At 58.3% G+C, this 15,299-nt stretch overlaps 1 protein-coding gene across 1 annotated transcript; it reads right to left on the bottom strand.

Moving 5' to 3' along the window:
• Positions 1-943: 943 nt before the first annotated feature.
• LOC122374567 (protein piccolo-like) lies at positions 944-15,010 on the bottom strand. The gene is made up of 5 exons (XM_043353379.1): positions 14,830-15,010; positions 7,655-8,482; positions 7,150-7,384; positions 6,899-7,044; positions 944-3,945 (listed from the first exon to the last, which is right to left on the bottom strand). The coding sequence occupies exons 1-5, from the start codon at positions 14,908-14,910 to the stop codon at positions 1,384-1,386; spliced, it is 3,852 nt and encodes a 1,283-aa protein (XP_043209314.1). The 5' UTR covers positions 14,911-15,010; the 3' UTR covers positions 944-1,383.
• Between the last annotated feature and the right edge of the window lie 289 nt (positions 15,011-15,299).

The raw sequence follows: 15,299 nt of genomic DNA, 5'->3' as shown, positions 1-15,299 counted from the left end.
TGGTGAAGACATGTTTGCATTGTTAGTTAGCGCGCATGCGCCTTACTTATTCTTAAAAATCCCAGCACCCAAGAATTCTTAGCAACATCCGCCGAACTAGCTAACGACAGCGCATAATAAAATATGTCACTTAGCACGAGAGTCGCCAACTAACTACACCTAAGTTTACGGCATGCTTTATGCTTCCGACACCAGAGTATCGACGAGGAAACGCTATCGTACAAAAGCGATTAAAAATAGCCTTATCTAATTTCCCTTTTAAGTCTTATATTAACTAACACCACCACCCTATACAATGCTTATATACCTAACTATTCTATTTTATAACCTATTGTTTCTCTTCAGCACTGTGCTGAAAGATACCAAGTTTCCCGTAACTTGTAGCAGAAAAGTGCAAAGGCATGCATATTTAAATACAAAATACACAAATGCAGCGGATCGAATGGGTGCAGTCAAGCACTCGAGGCTGCTCCCACATCGCGTAACCGTGTTACACCCAGCCAATATCCAGCCCTGGTGATGGCGGCCACTTGTCACCTGTAGTGGGAGCGGCTTCTTCCGAGCCTTTGGGTTAGGACACAAGTGAAAACAACCCAGAGGATTCATCCTGACCAGCATCACGTCAGCACACGCGGTGTACTTACAGCCGGAAATCCGGTACTGTAGTACCGAACTAGCCGGAAGTACAGGCGGACTACATAGGGAACGACAACCTGGATCTATCTCAAACCGGGAGCCACCTCACGGGGACACCGATCCATCTCAGACCAGAGGGCTGCTCCAGGAGACAATAAAGAGCTTTTCGTGTGCTGAGGTGGATGCTAGCGTCACTGGTCTGGCATAATTTGTTTGCTCAGACGGACCAGCGATTATGGAGTCAGTCAGATGCGAGGTTTAGTCAACTAACGGATTGTGAGCCCACAACTCCATTGGAAATACATGATTTATCTGCACAGCAGCTCTTCAGTTTATTGCAAATACTGAGAGGCATTGGCGGTAAATGGTCAGCATTTGGGCGATGACACACGAATGCAATGGCAGTGGTCCACAGTTTGCACTATAGGAGCGGGAGCTGGGATGCAAAACGCCGCTGCTCCTTCACGCTCAATGAGATGGCGTCAAAAATCACCGCCAGTTTGATTCAACACAAACGCTTCTGCAAACACAACAGCCACCCATTCGGCGCAGCAACAACACCAACGCTCTCTTGAATACACTTGAACTCGATTATATCTCACATCGCATGGCCACAGCTCAGACCTTGGCTTTCACACATGCGCCTTTAGCCGGTAAACACCTCCCTGCACTACGCGCACTCCACTGACCTGTGTCCTGAGACCTCTCGAGTCCACTCAGCAGCACACCCCTACTGCCGTCTAATTGTCACGAACTGGAAGTAACGCCGCCCGGCGACGCCTCTGCACCGCCCGCGTCTGCCGCCCCTGCCGCGACCACACCGGTACTCACAGCTGGCTGATCCGACTCCACACTGTCCTCAGCCGGCGGCGGAGGCGGCGGCGGGGACGGGGACGGGGACTTCTCCGTCGGCCCGTCCGCCGCCGGCTGCTCCTCGCCCGCCGCAGAGACAGCCTTGGACGGCCCACTGTCCTCCCCTCTCACCTCGCCGCTCTGCCCGGCCTCCCCCGCTCTCTCGGCCGCCCCCTCGGCCGTCTCTGCCGCTCCTCGGTCCGAGTCTGCCACGGCGCCGGCGCAGTCCGGGGTCGGCAGCGGCGGCAGCAGCCGGCGGTGGCGGAGAGCCGCGCGCAGCCGGTGCCGCAGGTAGCGCACCTGGTGGGCGCGCACCTGCACACGCAGCAGCGCCATGCGGTGGGTGCTGGCCAGGCCGGCCCAGTGCGACATGACCGCCTCCCACTCGGCCTCAGAGGGCTCCGGGCCAACGGGAACCCCCACCAGGTCGGCGTCGTAGAACGGCCGGCCGACGCTGGGGTCCACGGTCTGTGTGCCCACGATGGCGGACACGTCCAGGCCCTCGACCAGCTCCAGCTGCCGCGCGTTGCCAGACACTCCGCTCCGCGGCGCTCTGGAGCGCGGCCTGCTCACGGGCTGGGAGGACGTGCTCGGGGCCGGCGGGGCGGTATCCGGGCGCGGTGCGGGCCCGGGCGCGGCGCCGTCTGCCGGGCCAGCCTCCTGGCCCTGCTCTCCGTCAGCGCCAGCGGAGTCGTCCTCGGCAGCGCCGCCGCCACCGTCAGCCGCTTCTCCCGGGTCGTCAACATCATAAGCAGCATCGCCGGCACCTGCTCCGCCATCAGCACCATCATCAGCTCTCCCCGGATCATCAGCGTCTCCGTCCGTACCGTCGCCCGCCCCGGGCTCCGACTCCGAGCCGCCGAGCTGCTCCGGCTGGAACCCAGGCGAACCGGGCGTGTCCTGGTCAGCCTCCTCGCCCTCTGAGACGGCCGTCTCGGCGTAGGAGACGCGCGCGCGGCTCCGGCGCGGCGGGTTCAGCTCCAGCTGCAGGGCGGCCAGGCGCGTGTCTTCGGCTCCGCGCTGGCGGCCGCTCGGCCGGCGCCGGCGCGCGGCCGACCCGCTGTCAACGCCAGCGCCCGAGGACACGCGGCGCCGCTTGACCCTGGACGGTCGGACGGTGAAGGTCTCGTCATCGGGGTCAGAGTTGTCCGAAGGCGAGTCGCTGCTGTTGCGGCGGCGGCGACGGGGTGGACGTCTGCCCGTCGACGCCTTGCTTCTGTACTCATCCTCCTCTGTCGAGGACGCTAGACGCTGGCGGCTCCCGCGCGAGCTGGCTCTCACCACCTCCTCTTCCTCTTCTTCATCCTCCTCCTCCTCAGAGATGATGATGGGCTGCTCGGGACTGCCGGAGCTCTCCCGCGCCGCCTCCTGCTCCTGAGCGACCTGCGCAGCGGGCGAACGCAGGCGGCGCCCCACCACATCGTCTCCGTGAACGATGTAGGCCGCAGTGGCCACCTGCGGGTCGCGCGGGTCACCGATAGTCTCGTCCAGCGACTCGAGGAGAACCACGGCCGGTCTCTGGAGCACGGAGAGCACGTGAGCGGGCACGGGCGGCCAGCCGTCGCCGCCGCCGCCGCCGCCCGGCCCGTCGCCGCCGCTGCCGCTGTCGCCGCCGGGGGCTGAGGAGCGGGCCGCGCCGGAGTTGGAGGAGTTGGACCTACGGCGCCCGCCGCCATCTTCGGGGAGCGCGTTGGCCACCTCCTCCTGGTAATAATGGTCCACCACGCCGTAGTAGTGTTCGGTGGCGCTACGCCTCGGCCGGCCGTCGTCCGAGGTCGGAGCGCCGGCGGCGCCGGCGGCGGTGGGGGCGGTGGCGGTACCGCCCCTCTGGGGCCCGCTCCCGGGCGGCGGGCGCGGCTGGTCCGGCGGCGGATCGTCGTCCCCCGGGCCCCGGTCACCGCCCCAGTCCGCGCTACTCTCACTGTGTATTACACCACCAGAGGCCGACTCGAACTCGCCCATCCGTAGGGAGGTGACCTCGCTCACTGTCAGCTGGCCGAGGCCGGACGAGTGGGCGCGTCTGACCGCCGTGACACCAGTCGCCTGCAGGCGGACAGGAGGGAAGCCACGGGCCGTCTTCAAAACCGAAGACACGAGCGGGCTTTCGTTTCTGACCGGTAACGCGTTGGGAATTTTCTTGCCTACCGGCGACGCGTTTGAGATTTTCTTTTGGGCTGGCGATGCTCTGTAGGTTTTCTTCGAATGCGGCGATGCGATTTTCTTTCTGGCCGGCGATGCGTTGGGAGTTTTTCTTCTGGCGGGTGAGGCGGTCGGAGTTTTCTGAGCGGTGGCCGCGGCGGGGGTGCCAGTTCGAGCGGCCGGCCAGTGGCCGGGGTTCGGCCGCGGCCCGGAGTCGGTCTGGTAGTTAACGCGCAGCAGGGAGGCGCCCGGCGGCAGGTCGCCGAGGCCGTTATACGCAAAGGTCGACATCGAGGCTGACGAAGGGTGAGGCGAGAGCTGTGGACAGCCAGACGGAGCCCCGTGAGAGACTGCGGGGCTGGGCGGGTAGGGGGGGGGAGGGGGACGGGGGAACACATGGGCAGAACGACAATTTAAACGAGCATAATGATTTTAACAGTAACAATTATAGTCGTTACGTTTAAAAGATTACTTGAATTAGACGTAGCTTGCAAGGTAAATAGACAAACTCTACAAGTAAATCAAATTAGCATTGTAAAACACATGTGAAACACGAACATGCTTCGGAACCAAAGAATAAAACTCAAAAACTACACAAACAAAACAAAACGACAGCATAAGTGAGCCAAGCCGGCCTACTGACTCCCAAAAATAAAAATCGACTAAATATAGGCATCGAAACCAGCCACAAACAACCAATGGTGTGGAAAGCACGCACACACCCACGCAAGAAGCACGCAGTGCACCAAACTCGTGGGACGGAAGCAGAAAGCTGCTAAGCAAAACAGGCTGAAGCGGATCTACAACGACCACCGGAGCGCCAGTGGATGTGTTGCCACGTGGGCGCGATTGTTCGTTCTCTCCTGTTCCGCGCCGCTGAATGGATGTGTCCACGGGCACGTTGTCTCACATGACAGAGTATCGTGTTATTGACACACGTCTCCGGCCCGGGCCCAGGTGTGAGAGCTGTCCACTCACACCGGAGCGAGGGGATATCGAATCAATCAATCACCGGTAATCCCTGTCAGTGGCGGAGTGACACGCCCCCCCCTCCGGGAAGGGATTTCCACCTGGCGTTCACTGCGGCATTTCCCAGTCACCGCCCTAACCTAACATCACACGGGCCGTGCGCTTCGACCTCGCCAGTACCAACGCGTGACAACCGTCACAAACCGGCCCTGAGGCAGGGACCGGGCTGGCGGCGCTGGGCTAATGGAAACCGACCGGGCCGGATAATGGCCGTTTGACAATTTGAGGTCAGCCGCCGCGCCGGCCCGCAGTCAGACTGAGGGCGGGGACGCGATGGGGACGGGATAGAGACGGGATGGGAGGGATGGGGGCTGGACGGGGATGGGATTGAGAGGGATGGGACGGGCCGGGATGGAGACGGGATAGGACTAGGAGGGATGGGACGTTAAAGAACAAGAGAGTTGAACGAGGACGAGGGTAGTACATGACTTGGATGGCGACATCAAACAACGCCACAAAACTGGTCATGCCAAAGCACCCTGCGGCTGAATGGCGTTCGACCATTCAAGGAATCGAGTTGGCACTTGGTGGAAACCTCTACATTGTAGGTGTTTCATGACAGCGGAGAAGAGTTATCACCCGCTGGTGATTTATCGATCACAGATCGTCCGGCTGACGGTCGCTCACACATGAGTCATGTATGTCATGTGACATGTGACATGGCCGTGAGAAGCGGCCGGCCGGGCCCCACGGCCCACGGGGGCCCCCCGCTGAACAACAGGGGGACCGGGAGCACCCGGGCCCCCTGTGGTGGGTCGGGGTGCCCCGACCCACCATTAATCACGGTGTCAGGGCCAGTGGCTATTTCACGTGCTGCTGGGAGCGCTATAGACGCGGCGCGCTACCCCCGTCGCTCGGCGGGGCGCCCACCCCATGATCACAGCCGGGGACCAGGGGGCAGCGAGACAGAGGTAGGGATGGCAGCGAGGAGGGGGTGGGTCGGGAATGGATGGGGGAGAGGGACAGCGTCCACCAAGAGGAAGAACAAACAGTCCGTGTCCACAGCCGAAGGACACGAGATCACCGTCGAGTCGATCCTAGGTGCCAGACGGCGGCGAAAAACAGCCCCCTCCACTGCGCCAGCCGCACCCGTGATTTATGTCCTGCCCAGCGTCCAAGCAGCACGCAGCGGCGCTGATACGGTACAGATACGGTGCGCCGCAGGCACGAACTGCGTCACATTCGTCTCGGCAAGTGCGCATTGTGACTGCAGAGCTGGAGCAACGAGGGGTGGGGGGGGGGGAGAGATTGAGGCCGACAGGATGGTGGGAGAGGGAGAGGAGATGGAGCAGTGCACTGTGCGCATGTACTCTCTTGTGAGAGAGAAAGGGGAAATGGAGCAGAGCACTGAGCGCAGGAAGAAACTCTTGAGGCAACAAAAGCGGGTCCACTCTTTTGCACCCAGTCCTACTGAATAACTGACAAAGTGCTGCCTTCGACGCTGAATCGTCAACGCTAAAAAGGTCCAATCCTCGGCAGTCACAAAGAAATTCATATGGCGGCCATGCATAGGCGACAATGATTTACCAGTTCGCATCCAGCTGGCACATTGACATGAGTGTTATATGCTTTACGCTATAATGCATGTATTCCGGGGAAAAATCACCCATCTAATATCGTCATATGATCTTATAGCAATACAAGACGAAAATTTCCAATGAAAGACATTTTCCGTGACTATGGGCCGGATGGAAATCGAAAATGCAGAGAAACTACTTCAATAGTGTAATTAAAATTGCGACACTAAACTCAGTTTATGAAATTGAGAACGAGTCGCAGTATGGGAATGGTATCAACGGAAAAATATCAGTAGTTTTGTCGAGGAAGGAACTAAGTGCGAGGATGAACTAAACAGTGACAAAAAAAGCTGAACCGAGCAAGCGTTTACGAAATTCCACTAAAAAATCATCGATGCTAGAAAAGAGAGTCGTTCCGATAAATGAAAACTTAAAATGCGATTGACGTAGAAACCAAAGCTTCGAGAAAACGATAGGAAATGAAATAAAATAAGACCCAGACCGTATCGAACGAATGCCAAAACTCAGCTGCGAGCTACGAAAGGTCAGACGCTAGCAATGCCTTCCTCCGGATTTACCGAGCCTTGCTACAGACTGCCGACGGCGCCCATCCCGGCAGCGCGTTCCGGAGTCCTAGCCTGCACCCTGGACGGCCAGCCGGGCGGCGGACGCTGGCCGTCCTCCCACCACCTCGGACCGCGCCGGGCCGGGCCGGTCTCACTAACCCTGGCTGGCGGTGCGCCGGGCTGCGGCCGGCCGGCCTCCTGGAGCGGCCGCCGCCGGCAGACGGCCGCATGCGCCGCCAGCTCCGCCGAGTCGCGGAAGTGCGCCGCGCACTGGGCGCACCCCCGCTGCGCCGGCGCAGACTGACCTGACGGGCGCGCCGCGGCGGCGTCCAGCCGCGCCGGCGGCGGCAGCAGCGTCACCGGGGCGGCGCGCACCGCCACCCCGGCGCGCTGCTGCAGCTGGCGCTGACACGTGCGCTCGTGCAGCCGCAGCGCCGGCTGGTCGGGGAAGTCGCGCAGACATGTGGCGCACACGGGACCGCACGGTCCGTCCTCGTCAAGGGCCAGAGCGCTCCGCTTGCTGGCCTGTCGCGCCGGGGAGTCGGCCGCCCGCTTGGCGCCACTGGAGGGCGAGCTGGTGTTCTTGGCGGTCGGCTTCTTGCGTGCCGGCTGGCGGTTCTGCCGCTTGGGTGACGGCTGCTGCTGCTGCGGCGGCGGCGTGAGTCGCTGCTGCTGCTGCTGCTGCTGCTGCTGTGGCGGCGGCGGCATGGACTGCTGCGGATGCTGTTGCTGTTGAACGGGCCGCTGCTGCTGCTGCTGTTGCTGAGGCATGAGTGGTTGCTGAGGCGCAGGCCGCTGCTGCTGCTGTTGAGGCATCGGCTGCTGCTGCTGCTGGTGCTGAGGCATCGGCTGCTGCTGCTGCTGCTGAGGCATCGACTGCCGCTGCTGCTGCTGCTGGTGTTGTTGTTGAGGCGCAGGCCGCTGCTGCTGCTGCTGCTGAGGCATCGGCTGCCGCTGCTGCTGTTGCTGGTGTTGAGGCATCGGCTGCTGCTGCTGCTGCTGCTGCTGGTGGTACTGCTGTGACGGTGACGGTGCCGAGTGAACTGGCGAGTGGCGCTGAGCCTGCGACATTGACGGCTGCATGTTCTGCTGCTGTGGCGCCCGTTGCTGGTGTTGCTGCTGCTGAGGCAATGAATTCTGAACAGGAGCCGGTCGCTGCGGCTGCGACATTGGGACTTGTGCAGAGGACTGCGGCTGCGGCTGGGACATTGGGACTTGCACCGGAATTGGCTGCTGCGGCTGGGACATCGGAACTTGTGCAGGGGACTGCTGCGGCGGCTGGGACATTGGAGTCTGAGCGGGAGCCTGTTGATGCGGCTGCGATACCGGTGGCTGTCCAGTACGCCCCTGCGGCTGCAGCAGCTGCTGCTGGTACCACTGCGTCAGGCGCTTGGCGTGCGACAGCTGCTCCTGCTGTCCCTGTTGGCGCTGCTGCTGGCGCTGCATCTCCCTGACGGCCATCAGCTGCCGCTCGGCGTTACTCATCGGCTGTGGCGGGTACGGCGCCGGCTGGCTGGCCGCCGGCCGAGCCGCCACGCCCTGGTACAGCAGGCGCGGCATGGGCGCGGCGGGAGCGCCGCCGGGCTGCGTCCCCATCGGCCGCGGCGGGCCGGCGCCGGCCGGGGTGCCGGGCATGGCCTGCCCCACCTGCTGCTGCTGCTGACAGAGCCAGACGTATCCGGGCACCGAGCGCAGCGGCGGCGAAACAGTCACTGGGCCCACCGGCGTCCAGCTCGGAGGCACCTGGAGCACAGAGAGACACCGCGTGAGACAACACAGGGGCAGAGCCGCCCCGGGGCACCGGCAGCAAAGCTACAGACACTACCCTCCCATACACTCATACATACGCTCCAGAACACATCACACGACCGCCGGGTTGAGCGACCGCCAGCTTATTTGACTAGTCGGTTCGTATGGTCTGGATTGTGTTTACAATCCACCCCATTCAGACAGCCGCGCCACACCTCCCACTGTGATGCGCCATATGAACCCAGGATGGGATATCCGGCAGTAGGGATCAGTGAGGATTTTGGCACGGACCTGGGGCGCCTGACTGACGGAGCGAGGTCAGAGCTAACCCCACCTGCCAGCCCCTCAGGCTCGGCGGCGCTGCTTTGATAGCCAGTTGTTTGACGTAGGGGAAGAGCAGTTATCACCAGGGCGATAAGAGCTCCGCACCAGGCGATAGGGCGGCCTTTTAGGCTACAGCTGATATATTGCTAACACGCAGCAGCTGTCGGCTCTGGTGAAATGATAAACGGGCGGCGAAGGCCGACTGACGGCCATTGGGGAACTGAGACGGCGCACTGCGAGCGGCTGGGAACGGAGAAAACCTCTCAAAGGAATACCAATTAGGACGACTTACAGGCCAAAGGCCGGTGCCGACCATGTCAACTACAGTAAAAAGCCTTGTTCCGTCAACAACTTTAACTGAACTGACACTGCTCAATCACTCCGGAAGCATCGCCGGAACGATCAGTGAACGAAAAAAGAAACAAGTGCAGCCTGTCAACGGCTAAACCTTCTGATTCAACAGATTCCTCATCGACTTCGCCAATACCCCGGCTGACACCTAGTCAAGTGGGAGGAGCCGAGACTGAGAACATAACCGAATGACTGAGCTGTTGTTATATTCGCAGACAATAAAGGAATAGTGCAATGGTGATATCCCATGAAGTAATATCATGAAGTAATAATCATCCTTCTCCCAACAATCTTTTTCCTTCTCCTCCCTATACCAGTCCGCAGTCACATTTGTATATTTACACCCCAGTCTCCGCCCTGCCTCTGTCCCCGTCTTCTGGATTAATGTCTTCTGACGACACCATCTCTTCTCACCGGACTGAGACCCAGCTGACAGCACCCATTCCTTAGTCCATTTGTAACAGAATGTATATTTACACCCCAGTCTCCGCCCTGCCTCTGTCCCCGTCTTCTGGATTAATGTCTTCTGACGACACCATCTCTTCTCACCGGACTGAGACCCAGCTGACAGCACCCATTCCTTAGTCCATTTGTAACAGAATGTATATTTACACCCCAGTCTCCGCCCTGCCTCTGTCCCCGTCTTCTGGATTAATGTCTTCTGACGACACCATCTCTTCTCACCGGACTGAGACCCAGCTGACAGCACCCATTCCTTAGTCCATTTGTAACAGAATGCCGTGCCGGGATGTAAAGCCAGAGTAGTCGCATCTGGTACCATGAGCCCGAAATGGGCAGTCGTACCGACCGTGTCGCCAGGATGGGGCCCGTCAGCCATCCCGCTGACTCGATCGTTTATCACAAACACCGCAGCAGCTGATCGCGTGTGAACCAAACACCGGAGCAGCTGATCCTGTGTGAACCAAACACCGCAGCATCTGATCCCGTGTGACCCAAACACGACATCAGCTGATCCCGCGTGAACACAACACATCACCTGTAACGTATGCAATCGGCTAATAGTTCGGGCGTTCCTTTTGGTGTCCGGGTTTGCACTTCACAGATCTTGAGTATGGTTTTAATTAATGTATGCCTACGTGGTGGATATACTTAAATTTCGACTGTTTAACACTCCGCCGGTCCGTTATCACCCAGGTCCCAGACCGTGAGAACAAAACACCGCGTCAACTGATCCGGTAAGAAATGGACCGAATTGGAAAAACAATTTTGAGTGAAGAACAAAAAAAGATTGGAGATGTGTCGTGTGTTAAAACTTTCACAGCAGACAACCGGCAAAGGAGAGTCTGGACCAATTAGGACACGACACGAGCGAGTGTGCGGAACAAAGTACACACGTTCGGCAAATACGCACTCCGGTCTACGAGAGCTTCCAGTCTTTGTCCAGTCATGACTTTGTGACGGTGGGCAATAGGGGCAATAGTGCGATTCTACACAGCTGCCACGTGGCAAACAAATCGATCCACCCCCAATCATAGACCGTAAACAAATCACACTGATCGATTTAACAGCGGTCATAAAGCGAGTTAACACAAATGACGGCAATAAAACCCCGCCCGCGCTCACGCCAGGCGTGTGATACGGAGCTCAAATGACTGACAGAGTCGGACTCCCGCGTGTGTGACACACATGTCGGAGAAGATAAACAGCCAGCCGTCCAGAACTGAGAGCACTTATTATGCAGCCAGCTGGCCGGAGCCATGGACCGAATTGGCGCCATAAACCACTCACGGGATTGGGGCGGACTGATGAAAGCGCGCTGTGTGTCAGAGAGAGAGACGGTACCTCACCGTCCCCTCCCCCAGGGCCGGTACAGCCCGGGGCCGTGCGAAGGTCTGGTCCCTGACCGTCCGACGGTCCGCTCATTGATGAGCTGGTCCCTGAACGTACGACCATCCCCGGCCGGCCGAAATATTAGCATGCGGCGCAGTGGCTAGGGCTGCGGTTTCGGCCATGGACAGACTGTTCCGCATTCCACCATGTGTCCTTCCTCTCTCATCCTCATCGTTCTAGACTATAAAGCATACAGCCTCGTCTGGGTTTATAGGCACTGGCCGCCTCGCTGTCCAGAAAAACCGTACCGCAGTCAGGCGCCGATTAGGGAGCACATTTGTGAAACTACCAGACGTCACCAGGAGTGATGGCCACGGGGGTGAGCACAGGTGCCAGCCATCGCTCAACGCACAACACAAGTCGCACGCTCATATACAGTGGGGAGCGAGCCCTGATGGGCAGATAACGTTAAACGGCCCGGCGACAGACACAGTGCGCCTTACGGCAGTTGTTTCAGACGCTGTCACAGAGCAACAGATGCACAGCAGCTTGAGCTGATAAACCATTGCACACACATGAGGGAATAAATTCGCGACATCAAGCCAAGGGACAAAGTCTAAGTCAAATGGAATTGACGTTCACCATGATAATTTATTTTATCACAAAGCCATCACAAAGCCTCCTTAGAAAATCGGACTGAGTATTAGCCGATTACGATCACTAATTAGGGGAAGGGGGGGGGGGGGGTTGGGCGCCCGGACTACAGTGCTCATCGGCGTACGATCACTAATTCACGAAGAAGAAATGTCAAGTCATACCTATACCAAAAACTGTCGAACAAATTGAAACAGGGCAATCCTGTGGCGGAAATAGCATCGATATCGGAACTAAAAGACGAATCGAGGAAATTCTTCAAAAACCTAGATTATTTAAGCCTTTTCAATCCGCAGAGACTGCCCTAGCAAAGCCGCACGAGTCTCTGCGGAGCAAGGTCTTCAGCAGCAGGTTCCACAAGTGACCAATGGAGGCGTCAGGATCAGGAATTCAGGACCTAGAACAGCTAACGCGCCTGGGACCCAAGAGTACAGCAGTCAAAAACACCAGCATGAAGCAATTCACACGTGACAGGTGTCAAACCGATGACGGTTGTTGACATCGGAACGCCAGCATGATCACTCTGATGAAGCCTGAGCGGCGGCAGCAGAGAGGGGCCAGGGGTCAGCCCATGTCAGCATTCTACAATGCAACAATCGTCAGTCTGAGCTGGGGTCAGCGCGACATTCACCGAGCTCCCCGGAAGAGTCTTCTCGTGCTACACCCGCCGCCAGCGCGGACCCTTTCAATGATGCGGAGTCACAGGCGGCAAGCGCAGCCCCCGACACGTCAGAGCCAGTGGCTCGGTAGGTGGTGGGCCTCGCAAGGTCTCCTGGTCTCAACCGTCTCAGCGGTAACAGTCAGAAGCAAGGGAAATACTGATGGTAGACAGCAAACCGTTTCCAGAATTCGTTCAAGGATTTCAAAGCAGACTCTTTTCCGGTGATTTTTATTCGTGCGCGCGAGTACGGACCGAAAAAAAGCATTGAGCTCGCACCCGTCCTGGAGACAACTCATCCTTAATGTATGAGTCAGCGGCACCGGCGGCCGCTCGGTGCACTGGCCCTTGGCAGACACGCATACCTACCACGAAAGGCTCTCAGTCTGTTTCGTGTCAGCTCAGAGTTCCGAAGTGCCGGTGTAAATGTATGGCGTCTGGCCGGCGCCACCACACATTTTCTAGAGATAAGAAGCGCTCCATCGCGCTTGCTAAGTGCTAAGTGCCGTGTAATGCTCTAGTCGTGTCTTCTGAAGCGGCCCTGAACAGTGAATGTGGTCGCCACGTGATCTACCGTCACAAGACCTGCGCGTGGCACCGCGGTTCATGTACCTATAACTTCTGGCAATGATATGTTTGCAAACATATTACGAGCTATTCCCGCCAGACGGGTCATTTCTGAGCAGGGCTTTCGCCCAGCATAAAAACACAACCCTCCTTGAAACCGAACACCAACTACTCTGCCCAGTGACAGAGAATGGAAGCAGAATTCCATCTTTTTTTTCGAGTCACCCCGGCAAGGCTAAAAACAGAAACGCGCCTTGCCCTTAGGGTAAAAAACGGCCATTTGATCGGCGTGGGCCCTTCCAGAGGCCAGAAGGGGCACCACGGGTAACATGCGTAGAGCACCGGGAGGCCGGTGGGTCGGTCCCTCAGAGGCCAGCATGGGGCACCCCAGGAGGTCGGCTCGTGGACTGTGGAACTTTGAACCCCGGGAGGCCGACGTGGGGTAGCGAAAACAAATGTGCGGTGGCCCCTTGAAAGACCGGCGTGAGGCACCCTGAGGCCAGTGCGTGGGGGCACCTCCTCACAGAGGCCAGCGTGGGAAAACTCGAGGCCGGCGTAGGGCACCCCTAGAGGCCCACGTGAAACACTACAGGAGGTCGGCGTGAGCCCTGAGCAGTGAGCTCCCGACGTGTCGACCCTCAGGGGGCCAGCGTGGGGCACCTCGTAAGGCCGCGTGGGGCCCTCAACGTGGGGCCTTCAGGGCCTTACGAGACCGGCAGGTGTTCTCAGCAGCCCAAGGGGCTATGGACATAGGATTTCTATGGATGGTCATTGAGTGGCAGAGCGCACTCCGCTCTTTGCGCCCTCTCGGCAGACCGTAGCGTACTTTATTTTTGTGCCGAAATGATGTTTGCATGCCCAATTTTTGTAAGCACGTGCACCTGCGCACTATGCGGTACGCATTTCTTACTCTCCTGGCACTGCCTTTCATCACTCGAACATCTAAAGCTGCTTTGAACAGCTAAGATACCGATCCACCAAAACAGTGTGGATCGTTGTGCTCTGTCACCTGACTGCAGTCCACGTGACGGCTCTGACGGCCCCGCTACCGTTGCCAACGTCATACACTGCTTCCCCGTCAGACAGCTCGGCGGAAGTGTGTCACTGATAGGGCAGTGGACACTGCGGGTTATCCCCGGCGTTCCCCGCTGGTTTTGTCCGAGAGACGGTGGCGATTTGTACGAAATTGAGGGTAAGCGAGTTCCTGGAACACTTAAACGGAACACCAAGGACGGTACTGAAGTCTGAACTGACGTTCTGTGTTCCTGTGCTCGGTTTGTCCTAGTAGGAAAAGGTGAGAAGGTACAGCCCTCTGCAGACTGCGTGGTAGGTATTCTTTTTTCGACAAAACCGAGAATAACTCAACGACTAAGTTATCGGTCGGTCGGATCTCATTGCATAAAGATGCGCCATGCTCCCCTCCTTCGATTGGTTCTATCACTGAACGAATTATGCAACTAGTGTAGCAACAAAATGCAAAAGCTTATTTTGGGGGCAGATATAAACTTTCTTGTATTGTTGCCAAACTAGCTGGAAAATGTATACCAAAATAAGCCCAACCTAAGGTGCGGAGTCTCGCACGTCTTGCTGTTACGATTTCCGAGTGACCGTTAGCATAGTATTCGCGTTATTCCCGGTTTTGTCGAAAAAAGAATACCTACCACGCAGTTTGCAGAGGGCTGTACTCAAGGATTTACTATAACAATAATTAGTTACGGGTAAGCACGGACTTATGCAGAAAAAATCTCAATCTATCCAGCTGTCTGAGCGATGTGGGTGTAACTGCATATCGCGGATTTACCCCAGGAACACACACGCAAGTTGATTTTGTTCAATACGATCAGGGATATAAGGGTCACTGCACCATGGTAACACGCATTATTACACGAGACGCTTGGCACTGTCGCAATTATCTAACACACAAATTGAAGTAAACGTCCTCCCTGCCAGGTCACCGCACTCTCTATCAGCCACTGGCTAAGTGGCAAGTACTGACCGTCATATATGGAAAGCCCATCTGCTGGTGCGTCATCCCTCCGGGCTGAAACCCGCCGTACGTCTGCTGCTGCACTGCCATCTCTCGCACTCCCACAGTCCGGGGCACTCACAGGGACACTCACCCGGTCACTCAAACACGTGACCCGCGCGCTCCAGCGGCACGCCCGCTTCTGTTCACACCGGCCCGCCAACTGGCTGCCGGCTGAGCGGCGGCGGCGGCGGCGGCGGCCGGCGGCTCGCGCGCGCTGCCCGCAGCCCGGGTCAGCCGCGCGCCGTCCCCGTCCCAAGGCCAGAGGTGTCAGAGGGGTGCCGGTGGGTGGACGACAGGTGCCCGGGGGGGGGGGGGGGGTCAGGGTAGGAAGCCGAGGAGTGAGGACTTCCAGAGGGAGAGCGGAGGGAAACAGCCGGCGGACGGGTTCATCACCTCACGGAGGAACGAACACGGGTCTGTTATGACGAACATAACAA

Source organism: Amphibalanus amphitrite, unplaced genomic scaffold, assembly GCF_019059575.1.
Source record: "Amphibalanus amphitrite isolate SeventyFive unplaced genomic scaffold, NRLGWU_Aamphi_draft 001676F_arrow, whole genome shotgun sequence".
NCBI lineage: Eukaryota > Metazoa > Arthropoda > Thecostraca > Balanomorpha > Balanidae > Amphibalanus > Amphibalanus amphitrite.
Note: the sequence above shows the minus strand (reverse complement) of the source record. Positions and strands in the feature narration are given on the sequence as shown.

Excerpts from the sequence above, each read along its gene's own strand:
- LOC122374567 (XM_043353379.1), bottom strand. The coding sequence starts at position 14,910 with ATGGCAGTGCAGCAGCAGACGTACGGCGGGTTTCAGCCCGGAGGGATG. Across the intron at positions 8,483-14,829 it reads TGGGCTTTCCATATATGACG|GTGCCTCCGAGCTGGACGCC; the intron begins GTCAGTACTTGC and ends TCTGTGCTCCAG. Across the intron at positions 7,045-7,149 it reads GCGGCTGCACGAGCGCACGT|GTCAGTCTGCGCCGGCGCAG; the intron begins GTCAGCGCCAGC and ends CGCGCCCGTCAG.